The sequence below is a fragment of the Acanthochromis polyacanthus genome, chromosome 14 (genome assembly GCF_021347895.1).
Source record: "Acanthochromis polyacanthus isolate Apoly-LR-REF ecotype Palm Island chromosome 14, KAUST_Apoly_ChrSc, whole genome shotgun sequence".
NCBI lineage: Eukaryota > Metazoa > Chordata > Actinopteri > Pomacentridae > Acanthochromis > Acanthochromis polyacanthus.
Window position 1 is genome coordinate 6,335,504 of NC_067126.1, and position 19,034 is coordinate 6,354,537.

Here is a 19,034-nt window from a genome sequence, read left to right on the forward strand (position 1 = left end):
AGCCCCAAAACATTACTGAGCCTCCTCCATGTTTCACCGTAGGGACAGTGTTCTTTTCTTCGTATGCTTGGTTTTTGAGTCTATGAACATAGAGTTGATGTGCCTTAACAAAAAGCTCCAGTTTGGTCTCATCTGTCCAAAGGACATTCTCCCAGAAGCTTTGTGGCTTGTCAACATGCATTTTTGCAAATTCCAGTCTCGCTTTTTTATGAGTTTTTTTTCAGCAGTGGTGTCCTCCTTGGTCGTCTCCCATGAAGTCCACTTTGGCTCAAACAACGACGAATGGTGCGATCTGACACTGATGTACCTTGGCCTTGGAGTTCACCTTTAATTTCTTTGGAGGTTGCTCTGGGCTCTTTGGATACAATTCCAACGATCCGTCTCTTCAATTTGTCATCAATTTTCCTCTTGCGGCCACGTCCAGGGAGGTTGGCTACTGTCCCGTGGGTCTTGAACTTCTGAATAATATGAGCCACTGTTGTCACAGGAACTTCAAGCTGTTTAGAGATGGTCTTATAGCCTTTACCTTTAAGATGTTTGTCTATCATTTTTTTCGGATGTCCTGGGACAATTCTCTCCTTCGCTTTCTGTTGTCCATGTTCAGTGTGGTACACACCTTTTCACCAAACAGCAGGGTGACTACTTGTCTCCCTTTAAATAGGCAGACTGACTGATTATGAGTTTGGAAACACCTGTGATGTCAATTAAATGACACACCTGAGTTAATCATGTCACTCTGGTCAAATAGTTTTCAATCTTTTATAGAGGTACCATCATTTTTGTCCAGGCCTGTTTCATTAGTTTGTTTTTTTAAATAATTATGTTAATCAACAATTCAAAAGTAATGGCTGTTTTTGATTATTTAATTTTCAATAAATTTTTATTTATTGTTACTTTTGTGAGTTTCAAGTGATTTCAGTGAGAATTGTGGGTTTTTCCTTCTTTAACTGAGGGGTACCAACAATTTTGTCCACGTGTGTATGGTTTAAATAAACACTTTAGACCTTTAGTTTAATTTACTAAGCTGTCGGTGGATTTTAGCTTTAAAGTCACCTTTTAATCCACTTTTAGTGCATTTATACTGTATATGAATCTCAGTATGCAGGGAATCCAGAAAACCTGTTGAGTTTACATTTTTACGCTGTGAGCTCATTTAAATCAGAAGCAGAGTTCTGGAAGACAAACTTATGGAAATGAGCTGTAAACATGAGAATGAATCTTAATGTATTTGTGTGCATTCAAATGAGGAGCAACAGCAGAGAAACTCCACTTTGCTTCAACTTAGCAATCGAGATTTAAAAGTGTCCTCCAAGCAGTTTTACTGAACCTCCGTCAGTCGGGGGAGTCATTAAGGTGAGAGACTAAACTGTTTGGGTCAACTGGTAAATGCTCGGCTTTTAAACATCTCTCGGATGACATTTTCTCCTCAAACTTGACAAAACTCCTCCAGACACAGAAAACAAGACTGATTGTAAAGTTTGTGATTTTCATGTGTAAAATCTGCCTTTGAATGAATAGTAAAGCTTCAACGCCTTTCTGTCTTTAAGTTATCTTTAAAACATGTTGCTATGTGATTATGGATGTAAATGGACAAACTCCTGTTAGTTTCAGCTGCTCCTCCATTATTCAGCATTTACTCCAAAACCACATTCAGAGAGTGACCCAGCAGCCCGATACATTAACGTGATAATGTTTGAACTGTCAGTGTCACTTATATTAGCAGCTAGCAGGTAAACAATAGAGATGAGAGCCATGTCAGCTCCACTGTCAACTCTGTGGATCTATTTTAGTCACTTTAAGTTTGTTTGATAACGTGCTCTTGTCTAAAAGTCTGCAGGAATGTTAGCAGGTTCTTGTTCTTTGAATAAACTACAAGCCACTAATGAGAAATGTCACCTGGGTTTCGTCTGACATTATTATTTCCATTTTGATGCTAAGCTAGGCTAAGCATCCTCACAACCAATAGCGCTCCTCCTGAGTATTACGAAAAGGTTACTGATGTTCTTTAATTTATTTATACTTTTTCATCTATATATTTATACTTAATTACTCAGCCAAGGAACGCAATGGAGTTATATGATGATCGGTGTACATTTGTTTGTCTGTCTGTCTTTTAGCAACATTACTCAAAAACTAATCAACAGATTTGGATGAAATTCTCAATGAAGGTGAGAAATGACACAAGGATCAATTGATTAGATTTTGGCAGTGATGCAGCTTATAGTCTAGATCCATGGATTTGTTAAAGATTTCTGTATCATTGAGAGATAGCGGCACTATAACTATGACAACAAGTGAACGCTACGTCACCTTAAACGCTGCATGTTCCTGTAAGAAGCAAAGGATTGCCCCGTAATCAACCAGCTTCTGGACAGCTAAAAATCCATGTTGCTAAATGTGGGTCAGCATGAGTGAAATGAGAGGAAGATCACGGTACTGTCTTTCTACCTACACAGAAAAAAAACCCCAATAAAAACGAAAAAATTATGTCTGACTAAAAGAGGTTTTTGGGTATTTAGATTTACAAGTCTACAAATATTTTAAGATTATCAGTCTAATTGTTTTAGAAAGCTATTTTCAACTAAATTAATAAGCATTCCTTTTGCCAAAAGCTCTGTTTGATTGGTTACACGCCAAGAAATGACTTGCTATTAACACCGGAGAATAAAAGCTCGCTTTAATTTGAGTATGTTACTGTTTTTGCACATGATCAGTTTCAGTATCATGTAAATAAATACTTCGGTATCACTGTCACTATTATTTCTTACTTTTCTGTTCTAGTGACATTTTAATTTGCTTAGTTTTATTTTAATTCAGTAATGTGTCATACTTTAATTGAAACATCATATTACTGAGTAAATATTGTAATTAATTAGCTAGACTGTGCGCAATAAAGTGTTGGCAAGCAGAGAGCATTGTGGGAGTTTAGCTAGTAAAGGGGCACCATGACAGAGACTTATGTGGCAGTTAATGGCTACCAATTAGAGCTGTGAGAGTTAACATCACCTGAAATCTGTTTGGACGGCATTCCTCTATATTAATGAACAACGTATCTAAGCCAATGCAGAAGATCATGTGAGCTGTGTTACTGATGGATCAAAATCTTCAAGTCTTTGTGTGCTGACGGCTGGCGGTCAAGTCTATGCAAATCTGACATTTAGTTTACAGAATCCCTGACACAAAATGTTTTCCATAAGCCAAAAGGATTTAGTTTTACCATTTATATGAGCACCAGATGTTCATATTTGTTAAAAAAATATCCAACCAGCTCTAACTAACAAGTTGTCTAATCTACGTGCGGGTTATTTAATGTTCTAATTAGCACAGAAACAACACACTAAATCAGCCCGTTCTTTTTAAAATAGAAAAGAGGCAGACAAAAGAAGACAAAATAAGAAATGTCCGACGAAGAGGAGGGAAAAGGACAAGCTGTGATGAAGATAAAAGCTCTCCATTAAGGAGGAGAGGACCTAAAAGTCGCAGAAAACAGAGGAAAGCACTTAATGCAGCAATTTGGAAGGAAGACGAATGTCAGAAACCTAAGGAGGACGTGAAGTACAAAACATGAAAGAAATGTAGGAAAAAGCCAAAACAAATCTAGAAAAGAGACTCTGTAAGGAGACTACAAAGGAAAAAGAAGAAGAAAACTGGAAAAGAAAAGATAAAAGATGAAGAAAACTGCAAAACACAAGAGAACGAGAGAGAAAACAAAGTAGGTGAAGATGAGACGAAAAAAATCACAAAGTAGGAACAAGAGGTAAAGCAAAGAAAACAGAAGGAATGGAGAAGAGGAAGACGAGTGGAAGAAGAGATAATGGAGATCGGCGGCAGCAGGTGGTGAGGAAAGCAAAACAAAAGCGTGAATAGAGAGAAGAAGGTGGCGAGGACGTTAGAGGAAGAGGTGGAAACAGAAGGAGAGTCTAACAGAATAAAGCAGAGGACAGACAGAGGAGTAAACACAATCCATCACCGCTGCTCTGCTTTGACTCTCCCAGACCCAAACCACCTCCTCTTGAATGCTGATCTCCAAATCTGTTTCTCTGGGCTCTTCTAGCTTCGTCTGGTAACATCTTTTTCTCCTTAACTGGCCTTTCATCGCTCTGTTTTCTGCTTTCTGTCATTGTGTTTTTACGAGTGGATGATGACGTTGATCTCTGTCATTGTTTCTACTCTACACTGAAGCAGTTCACGGGTTTCAAAACGTGTTCCTGAACCAACGAAACATGATGAGTAACGAAGCCAACAGTTACATTTCCAGATGGTGGCTAAACGAGGAAAGAACAGCCAACATGTGCGACTCCTGGAGAAACTTCAATAGTCTAAATGTGACAGGAAGCCTCTCCAACACAAACTTCAGCTCATTAGTTTCCAGCATTTCAAGCAGCTACCTCTAAGTTGTAGCATCGATCCGTCACGTCCAGTCAAACGTTTATTTGGACATGAGACCTGAACAATCTTGTGAACCCCAAAACCAGCAGTCAGGTTTGAAGGGCATGCTATATCTAAAAAAAAAAAAAAAAAAAAAAAAAAAAAAAAATCGCCAAATTTACACTTTATCAGAGGCAGAAACTGTACAAACAGAGAGAATTGTTGGATTTTCAACACTTCAGCAATCCTTGAATGCATCGTGGGCATGGTTTCATCAGGAAACATACGCAAATACAAGCTTCAAAGTGTGATATTTCATCAAATTCTTGATATTCTTCATGTCTCATTTACAAATTTTCAAATAAAAAACCCAACCAACAAAAAAAAAAAAAACAAGGGCATGTAAATAAACCAAATACTCTGCTGTCCTCAGTGGAGAAGCCATGAAAAGGACTCAGACAAATCAGAAACCTGGGTTTGATTTGAACTCAGGATACAAATTTTGACCAATTTTCTTCACCGATAATCCGCAGCATTTTCAATCAGTAACTGATTACACAAAATGACTACAGAGGCAACTACTTCTTATTCTCATAAATATATTTCTGATATCTGACACAAGCTGCTGCAACAGCTTTAATGTATGTGTTGTTGGGCTACATCCAAACACAAGGTCATAATTCATCACAGAGGACGCTGTCATGGTGGCCCTTCACTAGCCAAACTCCTCCAAATGCTCTCTGCTGGCCAACACAAAACTAGCCCTAATGAACGTCTTCTCGGATTGCTACAGAATTAAAAAGGTCATCTACAATATAATTTCTAACTCTTAGTTTTGATTTAACTGATTTAATCCCTAATTTGGTATGTAAGTATTGGAAAAGGAGTAAAAACGTTACTCTATAATCTGTGTAAACATCAAATCCTTAATATGAAAGGCGTGTTTATGTATTCAATGAAGAATGAGATGAAATTTGAAAACTAAAAAATGGTCATGAGTACCAACAGCAGAGAATTTTATACAGAGAAAGACAAAAATAACACAGTTTAATGTGGTTATAGAGGAATTATAGAGACACTGGGCTGCACTACGTTAATCTGGGAGTTTTCCAATGGCTCTAGTTATGTTTAATTATCTAACAGTTTGGTCTCAGGGTAGCAGAAGTAGTAAACAGCACATGGAGCTGCATTAGTTTTTATTCACTAAACATTAACACAAGGTCATTAACCATCACAGACGATGCTGTCATGGTGGCCCTTTACTTGCTAAACTCCCACAATGCTCTCTACAAAACAAAACTAGTCCATGTGGCCACCTCCTTGGGTCGTTAAAGCCTTAAACAGTAAGTTTTGCCTTCTTCCCTACTGGTTAATATATTTTCAATATATTAAATTATGAGTGGCAATAAATCAAAAACCATTATCATGCGGAATTTGTATGAATATAGCAAAATGAGTGAGTTCTTCCTTTAACGATTAAGGAAACACAAGGTCATTAACAATCACAGAACACGTTGTCAAAGTGGCTCTATACCTGTTAAACCCCAACGATGCTCACTGTATAGCTCAGGGACTAGCACCACAGACTTTAACATGGGAGACTGACGGTTTAAATCCCAGTCAGGGCACAGTTGTCCAGTGAGGACCCTTGGGCAAGGTCCTTAGTATCTACTCTCAGATGTACGTCGCTTTGGATAAAAGCATCTGCTAAATTAAATTGTAAATTTGGCCGCATTAGTTTTTGTCCAATCACGCTACTTGAAACACAAGGTGTCCGAGTGCGTCTACGTTTTTGGCATCACTCACTCCCTTTTGTAATTGCTCCGTCTGGGATATAGATCATGATAAACTTTGAAAACATCCTCCCTTTAACTTCAAACTTCAGCAACCAGTATCTATGAAGGTAGTGGGCGCCGCTTCATGTTCACGCAGCATCCCACAGTATCCTTCAGCCAGTGATGGCCATCGATTCTGCTGCTGGATCGACTGGATCAGCTGGGAGGGTTAAATGCCTTGCTCAAGGACACGTCCACCGAGAGTGAAGAATGAGCCTCGCTTGCTTTTATCCCCCCCTCGGCCATTCATCATCCTCACCCTCCACTCCCATCTCTTTATTTGCAGCAATCACCTCCAAACACCCTCCTCTCAGGTTTCTCCACCCTCTCTCCGGCTCCCTCCATCACTGTCTCCCCTCCCGGCCTTCCCGAACCCCATCTCCCTCTCCTCCCACCACCCACTGCTTCTGTTATCACTCCAAAGGGCTCTGATGAATGACTGAGTTTGATTTGGGTGGTGGAGGTGGACCGGAATAAGAGTGGTGTTAAGTTATGCTGCGGAGGCACTTCAGCTTGTGTTGGTATTCAGAGTGATTAAGCAAAATCTCTGTTTACAACTTCCAAACATTCACGACACATCCTTTGCTTTGGGGACCTTGCGATATGGGATTTTTGTTTAGTTTTGGGGAGCTTTATCGGGCCAATAACCAATATCTTAAACCAATATACATTCAAGGTTATTTGTTAAAAGCATTTGATGGCAAGAAACCTGTAATTCATACCTTGACGACTTCATTAATAAGAATTACCATTACTGCAGATATAAACCATCGTTCAAAGGTTTGGGGTCACCCAAAAAATTTCATGTTTTCAATGAAAACTCATGCTTTTATTCATGTGCTAACATAACTGCACAAGGGTTTTCTAAACATCAATGAACCTTTCAGCACCATTAGCTAACACAATGTAGCATTAGAACACAGGAGTGATGGTTGCTGGAAAATGCTTTTCTTTCAAAAATAAGGACATTTCTAAGTGACCCCAAACTTTTAAACAGTAATACAGGGAACATGTCACTCATAAATAGGCTTCTTCATAAATAACACTTACTGTAACTGTATTTACAATAGCAACAGGATTGATGACGTTTGAGTGATGCTACGATGTACTCTTGTTTATTGTTCAGTCAACTGTCAGAAATCAACAACAGTTTGTCTTCTGCAGCTACGGCTGATGTTCTTCTCTATTTGGTTAATTTCTTTTTATATGATGTCAGATGTACTACAGATCTTAAAGCATTATTAGTTATTGTTTTTCCAGACACTGTTTCAGAGTAATTCTGGCTGCTTCCTGACTTAGCTGCTAGTGTAGCCTCAGCCACTGTGAAAGCAGCTAATGTCCTGATTTGTGCAGATGGCTGTGCTTCTTGTTCAGTTTTTGCAGGTTGTGTCTCTGCTAGAGAGATGTTTCTGCCATTTAGAACAGAGCGATAGTGTTAATCTGACTTTAGAAAGATGTTACAGTGCTCCATACATGCTAACAGGCACAGTAAACCTCTGAGCAGTAGCCATCAGCAGACTAACTTCCAGCTGCACCACTTGTTAACACCTACATGTTCATTATTGAGATCTTTCTCTGTAACAGCAGGAATGCTTGTGAAAGTGCTTCTCTGCCTCTCTCTGTAAACAATGGTTTTTGTTAATAGGCAGATACTTGTGATTTGGAACAACCAATCAGAGAGGGGTGTGGGCGGGACATTGCTTGAGACCACAGAGTGACTGCAGTAAAGTTAAAGAGGCTTTATGTAATTCCTTTTGCAATAATGGGTCAATAAAAATAATGGTATCTGTTATCTAAAAATGAAAAAAATTGACCTCAATAATTGGTTGGGTCAACCTTGCATCACTCACTGTGGTTGAGCAAAGTCTGTTGGATGTTATTGGAGAGTGGAAATAGTTTTTGAGACGATTAGTTCATCTTTTAAACAAATAACAGATGACTAATGAATTCTTTAACTGGTTCAGCAAATCATTTCTCCTCCACCAAACTGCAGTTTAATTACTGCTTTCTTTGTGTTCTTAAATTCCAAAATCAACACGAAAATGAGGCAAAAAAATTTAAAAGCTTCCGTTGAAATTTGTGCCAATCTTATGTCTTAATTAATTCACACAACGTCGTTCACTCAGAGTGTGAGGATATTTCTGTTTCCTAGGAAACACGGGTTAAGTCTGCAACTTCTAATTTTTTTTTATTGCACAAATAACAACCGGCAAGAACATATTCCAACATTCTGTAGAGCTAAATCAATGCAAATGGGGAGATTTTAAGTGAGTGAACAACTAAACTAGTTCTTTACGGTAAAATTATGTAAAGAATTAGCAACAGAAGAAACACTGCAAGCTGAAAACAGTATAAAGACCATGTGTCACACCTGTGAAGTTATTATCTAATTATACAGTACTGTTCAAAAGGTTTGGCTCACTTAGAAATGTCCTTATATTTGAAAGAAAAGCAGTTTTTTTTCAATGAAGATAACATTAAATGAATCATAAATCCAGTGTAGACATTGTTAATGTGGTGAATGACTATTCTAACTGGAAAGTTTTAATGGAATATCTCCATAGGGGTACAGAGGAACATTTCCAGCAACCATCACTCCTGTGTTCTAATGCTACATTTTGTTAGCTAATGCTGTTGAAAAACTAACTGATGATTAGAAAACCCTTGTGCAGTTATGTTAGCACATGGATAAAAGTGGGAGTTTTCATGGAAAATGTGAAATTGTCTGGATGATCCCAAACTTTTTGAACAGCAGAGTACATATTTCACGGACAACCTTCATTAAAATCATTGAAATATCTTAGAGTATGACAAACTTCCGCTTCCCTTTGGTTGTCCTTAATTGTTTCACTTTATTTTGTTTCATATCCAATAAAGAGAGAGTGTGAGCGTGGGTTTGTTGTGGAAGGACAACAGCTCAATGAACGCTCACCTTCAGAAGTGCTTTTCAACGATTGCAGCATTCATTTAAAAGAATTCCTGCAACTAAAAGTTGCCCCAATCAATGTAAAAGGACTTTGCTGACGCTCGCTGTCACACCTTCACCTGATATCACCGTTTACTTTCTGCTCAAAACGCTGTGTGGTTTCAGTCTTCCAGGGTTCACTACAGGGCATTTCTGACAGCTGTGGTTTGAGAGGAAACACAGCAGGGCAGCGGATCGAGTTTCAAAGAGGCGATACTGTAAATCAGCGCATGTTGGCCGCCATGAAGACCAAAATAAAATTATACTAGACGGTTGTGGAGGCTGCACCGGGCACATATTTGATGTATTTGCTCCCATTATGGAGGGAGAGCTGCTCGGCCGGGCATGAAAGCTGGAGTCGAAGGGACGGACGGAGAGAGAGGGAGATGGATGGTTGGATATAACTTTCACAAGTGCCCTAACCAAGAAACAAAATCTGCCTGCTGGCCTTAATGGCAGCAGAGGAGAGGATGGATTTCAAATAAAACACCAGCCGGTCCCTCCACTTCCTGCCATCTCTGTGATCCTCAAAACAAAACAAAGGTGTCCAGCAGCAAGTTTCCGTCAAATGCAAATAATGCAGATCTCACCTCCAGCCTCACAGAAACAGAAACAGAGGAGGAAAGTACTCACTTCTTGGCCAGAGAGGTAGTAGGCAGCCAGCAGTCCTCCTATAAACCGGATGTTGACCTCAAACACCGACACCTCGGCATTCTGGGAAAACAAGAGAGTACAAAAAACATCAGAGAGGAAAACACAAACTACATTATTTAAATAAAAACATCAATAGGGTGTATAATAATTGGTCGTTTTTGTATCTTTAGTACATCTGTAGAGCTTCATGACACATTTGATTTATTTATAATTCTTTCTAGAACAAATTGTATCGATTGATTTCTGTATTTTTTTTCATTTATTTACATATTTTGGTCATTTTCTCAAATGTTTTATTCTGTTGTCACAAATTTTGACATATATTTTGTTCTTTACATATTTCTATTATATTTATGGATATTAGCTTTAATTTAACATTTCTTTAAATCCTTATTTTTTTAAAAATGTATTTCTTGTCATGCTTCCTCATTTTTTATGAATTGCGACCTTGGCTTTGGAGATTATCTATTTTCTATTTATTTATTAACATTATATAGTATTTTACTATATATATATATATATATATATATATATATATAGTAAAATACAATATATACATTTTAATGAAAATTTATCTGGTGGTTTCCTAATTTTTTTTTAAATTTTGATTTTATTCAGTCTATTACTTATCTGCCTATATATTATTTATGTATATTTGATTTTACAATATTTGTTATGATTTATTTATTTGGAACTTTTATGTCATCTGGTGTTTTCTGATAGTTTTTTAAAATGAATTTTAACTTTTGCGTATCAATCTACATTTCATTTACGAGTATTTTATTTTAAATGCTTTTTAAATTTATCTTGAATATTTATTTTATTGGTCGTTTCATTTTTTTTTTTTTACTTGTATTGTGTCTTTAACCTATCCATTTATTTTTAAATTTACAGATATATTTCATTTTACTACATATTTTTACAGTTATTTAATTTTTTTATTCTAGTTTATCTGGTGTTTTCTAATTGTTTTATGTACTTTGATTACTGTTTTGTAACTACATTATTTTTATGGATACTAGATTTTATTTTACCTTTTTAAAAAAAATTCTTTCATTCGATCTGGTGCTTCCTAATTGCATGCAGTATTCAGGACACTGCTTCCTTAGTTCTTCTGTCGCTGTTTTTAAGTCCTTTTCATTTAAACCTGACGTTGGATGAATTGTCTGTAAAGCACTTAGTTTTACACTTCAGTGTTTTACAAATGAAGTCTGATTGATGACTTCTTGACATCTTGCATGTTTGTAACGTTATATAGTGCTAGCAAAACGCATTAACAGAGATATAAACCATAAACACCTGCCAAAGATACTGAAAAACTGCTTTTGTGGACCACAGAGAGACAAAAGGTAAAAACAAAACCAGTGACACCATTGCTGCTTTCAGGGAGAAGGACCAGAGATGGTGTTGTTCCACTCAAGTATTTTAAAAACTGTGCATTTCTGACTTTGGCACAAAAAAACAAAACACTACAGCGGACCACAACACTTCCCTTTAATGCGGACACAAACTTGTAGCAGCTGAAAATGCAAAGCAGGTCTTGCTTTGAAACTCCAATTACAAAGTCATTTGAGCTCCTAAACAAATTCTGGATCAGGCAGTAAAATCTACACGGGAAAAGAACCTCCAGGTGAAATAATGTGGAGACATGAATGTTGACAAACAACTCTTTAACCTGCCAACACAAAGACGTGGAACAGAAACAAAATGTAGGAGTCATTAGAGCTCAGAAAAATGAAAAAAATGTGAAACTAAAGGCACCGCAAGTCTTACATGTGTGGATAAAGTTGTGTTAAGGTTGAAATCATCGCCATGGTGACTGCTGGAAAGCTGTCCATATTATTCCTTGTCAGGAATAATATGGGCTACATCTGAAGAAAATCTTATTTTTTCCACTTTTTGTACCCCTACTGTGAGTCTTCCATCTTTCCCATAAACCACATCAGCCTTCTGAGCAAACAAAACACTTCATACGACCACTTTAAATTATTCACGTGAAATTTCTCTCGGTGAGTGACGGCATCCTTGATGACACGGCAAACTCCGAAGCAGAAAGATTACTCATCCCGAAGAACAATCAAACGCTGCTCGCAAATTACAATGTGACCTTGCTCTGATATTTCCACATTAGAAGTGAAAACATGCGAGAGACGAGGAGTTTACCGGCAGAAGAGAGGACGTTAGTGTGGCTTTAACGTGTTGGGTTTGAAGATGTTTGAAGATGTTCGTGGTTGTGGAGTGACCTGATGAGTTCTGCTTTTAATACTTACTAGAATTTAAATTCATTCAAGCTGCTCTGCCGGCTTCCTGCCTTTTCCATCAATGCAAAGGACGCCCATACATTGTAGATCTTACTGCTGGGAAGCTTGCACAGGAAACAGCGAGACTTCTTGACATGCCTCCACCCACATTTCCCACCAGAACGCCCTCCTTATCTACAGAGAGCTACAGTACTACATCTAAATGGTGGAAATGCTTTGAACATCGGCTGCTCTGTCTCCTGATCTGCGAGATGTTGGCATCAGGTTAGATTTCTGGGTTTCATTCTCACTTTTTTATCTCCACAAGCTGGTGTAGGGCTGCAGGAATCGATTATTTTAGTAACCGAGTATTCTATCGAGTATTCTGGCGATTAATGGAGTAATCGGATTCTATTCATACATAGTATAGCACAGGGGTATTCAACTAAAACTCAAAGCCATGGGAACCCCACATGTATTTAGTTGGTGCTGGCAGTTCCAGCACTTCCAGGATCTTGTGCTGAGCTTGATGAAGGGTTTGAAGCTCTCATAAAGCCCGAGGCTGCAGCATCCATCTATCTAAGTCCATCGTCTGTCAGTCGGCCTCACTTGTTAGCCGTTTACAAGCGTAGATTAGGAGCTCAGACCCCCGATGAGAAGCGGGGCTATAAAACAACAAACACTTTAAAGTGCCTGCAGTGAACACAGACGGGAAATTCGGCGGCTGATGCACGAGAAGCCGAGCAGGAGTTTAAGTTTTGACCTGAATAAGTGATTTTGTCGTGAAGCTACACAATAAGAAGTCCTCTGATCTTCTATCACAAACCGCCTCTTAAAGACAAACTCCAACCTCTGCTTTCTCTATTAATATCCACCACGTTGGTATGAAAAGAAAACCTGTCAACTCGTCCCGACAGCTAGTTTCTTCTTTGTGTAGCTTCCTGCCAAAGATAATTTGTTTATTTTAATTGGATGCCGTCACTGTTGTCAAACTTGCTCCTAATGGGGTCGTAGGAATGTTTGGATTGAGTCAACTTTCAGTCTCATATCAAATTGTGGACAATCATGTCAGCAGAAATGTAGAGATTAAAGCTGAAATCACCTGCTTCTGTGTCCTCTGCATGCACTTCATTTAGCACACCAACTATACGGCGTGTTATGTAACAAATCCCTGTACAGGAACAAGCGAAGGTCCACAGGAGGCCCATACTCTGCAAACATCTTTATGCAGCAGTAATCTTTCTTTTGGATTCCCCCTGTAGAATAAGTGTATGTTATATATATCTATTGCAGCATTATTTCTTTTTGTTTCTTTTAAATCCACGTGTAGCTGAAAATTATCAGGAAAGCAAGAAAAAAATGTAACATGTGGCCTACTGGATACCTGGAGTTTCCACAAAGTGATGTATAATCAATCGATCTATCGATCAATCAATCAACGAACCCACCAACCAACATAGGAACCAGCCAACCAACACAGTGACCTATCAACCAACATAGTAACCTGTCAACCAACCAACATAGCAACCTACCAATCAACATATTAACCTATCAATCTATCTGATTATAATTTTTAACTTTGCATAACATCTCTTACGGAGACTTAGAGACAGAAGAAGAGACTTCTAACCACAGCCGTGCTGCTTCCAGGACTTTATATTGCAGTGAAAAACGAGTCCACAGTGAGTAAAAAAAAATATTTTGGATTCCTGCTGCAGAATAAGTATATATATATATATATATATATATATATACACTGACAGTCATTAAAAACTTTGAGACCATATTTTTCAACATAATTTTTATTTTGAAGCCCCAAACTGGATCTTCTTCATATGAATCATTTGTTTAGCATATTGGCATACAGAAACAAAAATCTAAAGTTTCAAGAATGATTTCAAAATAAAGAATTTCACAAAAGAAAACGGCACCTGCCAAACACAAAGTCACAACAGTCAATACCGAGTATGGCCTCCATTTGCTTCGATGCAGGCAGCAATCCATCGGCACATGTTTTGGACCAGGCTTCTGATTGTTGCTTGGGAACAGCCCATACGCCTGGCTACATCGCTGTAGCTCAAACCGGCCTCCACCATACCCAGTGCCCGGAGACGTTGTTCATGTGACAGACGCGGCACGATGCTGTTCACTGGACTAACAATGGTGGCCTTTTTTGGGCCTTTATATAGGCCTTCAAAACCCCATTCTCAAATTGTGCAGATACTCACTGAGTGTTGCTTGGTGTGTATTTGGTTCACTTTAGCAAAGTGACCAACCCATGTGCAGTGAATCATGACAAAATGACAACTCATCATTATCTCAACTACCAGGGCACCAGATCATCAGTAAATCCACAATGAATAATTACAACCCCCCTACAAGGAGAATTCTGCGTACATTTCTACCTCAAAGTTTCTAATGACTATCAGTATATATATATATATATATATACATATATATATAGAGAGAGAGAGAGATCAGCATTATTTATTTGTGCTTCCCTTACAGCATGTGGTGTACATCCACGTGTGGCTCAAAACTATCAGGAAAGCATGAACGAAAAACACCATGATAGCCTCAAGTCTGAAGAGGAAGAATTGAAAAACATGTCATCTGGGCGACTCCGATAAAATATGAGATTGTGTGATGACTTGTCATCTCCAGGTGACGAGAGCGAAGAGAAAACTGAGCGGCGGAAGTCGCTGTCAAATGTCTTTCACCTTCGGCGAAAAGGCTCGGAGGGGAAAAGATGGGAGAGGAAGCTTCCAATCATTCCAAACATGACAGCTATCACCGGAGGGCCATGAAAGCTCAGATGTGACATGAAAAAACACAGCGGCACATGAAGCGTTTAAGTGCTGAGGTTTGCTATAAATAATGAAAAAATTCACCTGTATGAGATTTCTGGTATGAAAACAAATTAGAGACATTGACAGTAAAATAAAACATATTTGATCAATAAAACACATTCAGCACGGCTCAACATTGATATATAGAGGAGGAAGCTGACAGCAAGCTGTTGGAGGACACATTCAGCACAACAAAACATCTGTCCAGTGTTCACCACTGACCGCCATGCTTCATTATTAATTATAATCATTATTTTAATGATATTTTTTATCCTTAATAGCAGCAATTTTGCACATGTATTGTTAATACCAGCAATTGTAGTATCTTATTTCTTTGACCACCACGATTTGCACAATAATGTTATGATTTTTGGTACACTACTATATCCATCTATACCTGTTTCTTTCTCTATCCATCTCTATCGATCTTTATTTCCCAATCTATCTCCATCTACCTCGATCTATCTCTAAAAATCTTTATTTCGATATCAATCTTCCTCTATCTATCCATCCATCCATCCCTACCTACCTCCATCTACCTCCATAAATCTCTATTTCAATATCAATCAACCTCTATCTCTGCCTATCTGTCACTATCGCTCTCTCGCATGACTTTCACTTCAACTGCATGTTACACTATTAAATCTATCTCTATACCCAATTATTTCCATGTCTTTTTTTAATTTATATTCATCTCTAAAACTCAATCTACATATCTTGATCTACCCACCTCTATATCTCTATTTGTATCTCTCTATCGTTCTCTATATCTATTTCTATCTACTTCTGTGTCTATCTATATCTCCCCATCTTTCTCTATGTCTATCTATATCTCCCCATCTTTCTCTATGTCTATCTGTATCTCCCCATCTTTCTCTATGTCTATCTATATCTACCTATCTTTGTCTGTCCATCTATATCTACTTGTCTTTCTCTATGTCTATCTATATCTATGTCTATCTCGATCTATCATTCTCTGTCTCTATGTATATCACTATCGATCTCTATTCATCTTGTTCTCTATCCATCCATCCATCTCCAGTACTGAAAACACCTGTCGGCACTTGGAAAACATGTTAAAGCTGTTGACTCCAATTCATTTTTTGTAGTTTTCCTTTTTTAAAACAAAAAAATTTGCCTGTGGAATTGAATCCTGTGAATCAACGTTTGCTGTCGATGGCCTGCGGTAATTTATGTCTCCATCTCTGCTGTCAGATCCAATCTTCACCTAAACCAGGACTATTAGTTAACGGAGTCTATTAATTTGAGGATCTCTCGGTGCTAGCGGTGGATGCACACCTCGTGCCGACACATCCATCATGGGAGCTGCAGTGCGGAGGCCCAACCGGGACACCGGAGAGTCCAACAATGACTCACTGCTTGGCTCGACCTGACATGGCAGCTATTTAATCATTCATTAGCGGTGAAGCTGGAGCTGGTGGAGGCGCTGGCAGGTGGGCGGCTGAGTCGAGAGGTGGTGCAGCGAGGGGTGCTACATGTGCGGTAAAAAACTGTCCATAAATTTGTTAAAAAGCATATGAGATGTGGTAAAACTGATTTTCAGCAGTTAATATTTGACACTGAACGAAAACGCGAAACAGACATCGATTTGAGACTAATTGAAATAACATCAGATCTTGCATTTACACTTAATTTTGCAACTATACATGACTATTGATGGTGTCTGGAATTCCTACCTGGGTATTTTACAGCACAAATGGCTACTTGACTAGTTGGAAATTTGACAACAGATCAATAATTTAGGTCACTCACTAAACAAGAAATAAAACTATTACCCTCCTACAAAACTTTGCCACTGTATTGTACTGTTAAGCCCAAAACTATCTGTACTGTGAGAAAATTTTGACTTATAGGGAGTTTTTATTTGACCACCATGATTTTTCTGCCTCAAAATGACGTAAAGAAGTGCCACAAGATGAGAAAAGATATCATGTGGGAGACGTTAATGATAAATGTTAACTATTTCTGTAAGAAATTACTTGCAGAGCAGGATCACAACAAAGATATTACCCTGAAATGTCTCAATGCTTTCCCATCTACAGTGGTAAAGTTAACTGGAAATTAAATTCGAAAACGTGTCCAGGAACAAAGTAATACCATTCAAAAAAAAGGTCAGAGGGCTCACACAGGCTGGGAAAACATAAAACCTACCAATCAAACAACCAACCAACTAACATAGCAACCAACCAACATAGCAACCTATCAACCAACAAACAGAGCAACCTACCAACCAACCGAGCAACCTACCAACCAACCAACATAGCAACCTATCAACCAATAAAACAGAGCAACCTACCAACCAACCAACATAGATACCTACCTACCTACCTATCAACCAGTCAACATAGATACCTACCTACCTACCTACCTATCAACCAATCAACATAGATACCTACCTATCTACCTACCTATTAACCAACCAACATAGATACCTACCTACCTACCTACCAACATAGATACCTACCTACCTACCAACCAACCAACATAGATACCTACCTACCTACCAACCAACCAACATAGATACCTACCTACCTACCAACCTACCTACCTACCAACCAACCAACATAGATACCTACCTACCAACCAACATAGATACCTACCTACCAACCAACATAGATGCCTACCTACCTACCAACCAACATAGATACCTACCTACCTACCAACCAACCAACATAGATACCTACCTACCTACCAACCTACCTACCAACCAACATAGATACCTACCTACCAACCAACCAACCAACCAACATAGATACCTACCTACCAACCAGCCAACATACCTAAAAGTGTTAAATATGTTGATTCCAGTTCAATTCTTTTTTTCTGATTTTATTGTAACAGTGTTAAAATTCGCAATAAATCTCTTACAGAGCCGTCTCGACTTCTATCCACGGTCGTGTCATTTCCAGGACTTTATACCGCAGTGAAAAGAGAGTCCATAGTTAGTAAAAATATGACATTAGCAAATAAAAATGTCCCCAAACTGCCCGGGGATTGGAGGGTTAACTCGACCCCAATTAGAAGTCGTTTCTAATCCAGTAAGAACCGATGACTCTGCACAAAGGGTAGAAACATCCTCACTATAAGGACCACGGTTCTCTATCAGGGAAGCACTCGATGTAATGTCGAGGAACTCGTATATGCACAGAAGAGTGATTAAACTCGACTAAGAGTGATGTCTTTAATCTCCTAAATGGAAAATCCAGACTATGGCTTTATTCCAGCCTCAGAGAAGCGACTAGAAAAGGCCAAACAAATCTTTGATATTCACAAGGGCCGAGCTTAATAACGCTTTTGCTGCCAATTACGCTGCCGGGCGCCTGCAGGCTGGAAAAATAGTGCTCTCTGCGAGTTCGGGGGGAATTACCTGTTTTGTGAAAAGGCTCCCCGAGCGAAAAGCCAGAGTAATGCCACGGCAGTACTGCTAAGATTTAGCTTAAGCTAGCTTAACGTTTCAGGAACACTACAGTGGCTGTGAGCGAATGCCTGAATCCTTCAGCTAATGCAGGCAGGTATAAGAGCATCAAATCAAGACATTTATGAAAAACAGAGCGACACTCCTTCCTCCTCCTCTCACTTATTAACAGAGGCTTCATCCCCTCTCCTCCCTCTAATCTCCCCTCCTCCTCACTGTTCAGTCCAGTCATATTTCCCCTCATTGCCTCATAGTCCTGTTATTGCATTTGTTTTATTATTTTTGCGAAAGGGGAAGTTTTTTCACACTGGCTGCTTCAACTGCACAAGAAAACACATTTTTGTTTAATGAATCCAGATGTTACCATTAGACACACATCAATTATCGTGGTTGATATTTGGCTTTTTAGTTATGTTTAGTTATTATGGAGAATTTTGAATCACTTTGGAAATGTTTTGACTCATTTTTGTAAAACTTTAAGTAATTTTGGACAATCTATCCATCCATCCATCAGTACTTTTTCCCGTCCCTCTTTTTCGTTTTGCTCCATCTCCTGAACTTTGTCTCGTTTCATTTTGCACTCAACCAGCTTCCACTCCAGAGGATCCATACTTGTGAATAAATTCAGTAAAGCTGTAGCAGTCTGATATGTTTGACATTTAAGGGAGTTTTTTAAACTTTTTGAGG

The 19,034-nt window shown here is 38.5% G+C and overlaps 1 protein-coding gene across 3 annotated transcripts in view; it reads right to left on the reverse strand.

Annotated features, from left to right (window-relative positions):
- The window catches only part of man1a2 (mannosidase, alpha, class 1A, member 2), a 207,278-nt gene that overhangs the window by 75,915 nt on the left and 112,329 nt on the right, over positions 1 to 19,034 (reverse strand). For all 3 annotated transcript variants that reach the window (XM_051959126.1, XM_051959128.1, XM_051959127.1), the window contains exon 6: positions 9,802 to 9,882. In XM_051959126.1, coding sequence (XP_051815086.1) covers positions 9,802 to 9,882 — 81 coding nt within the window. The remainder of the gene's footprint in view (positions 1 to 9,801; positions 9,883 to 19,034) is intronic.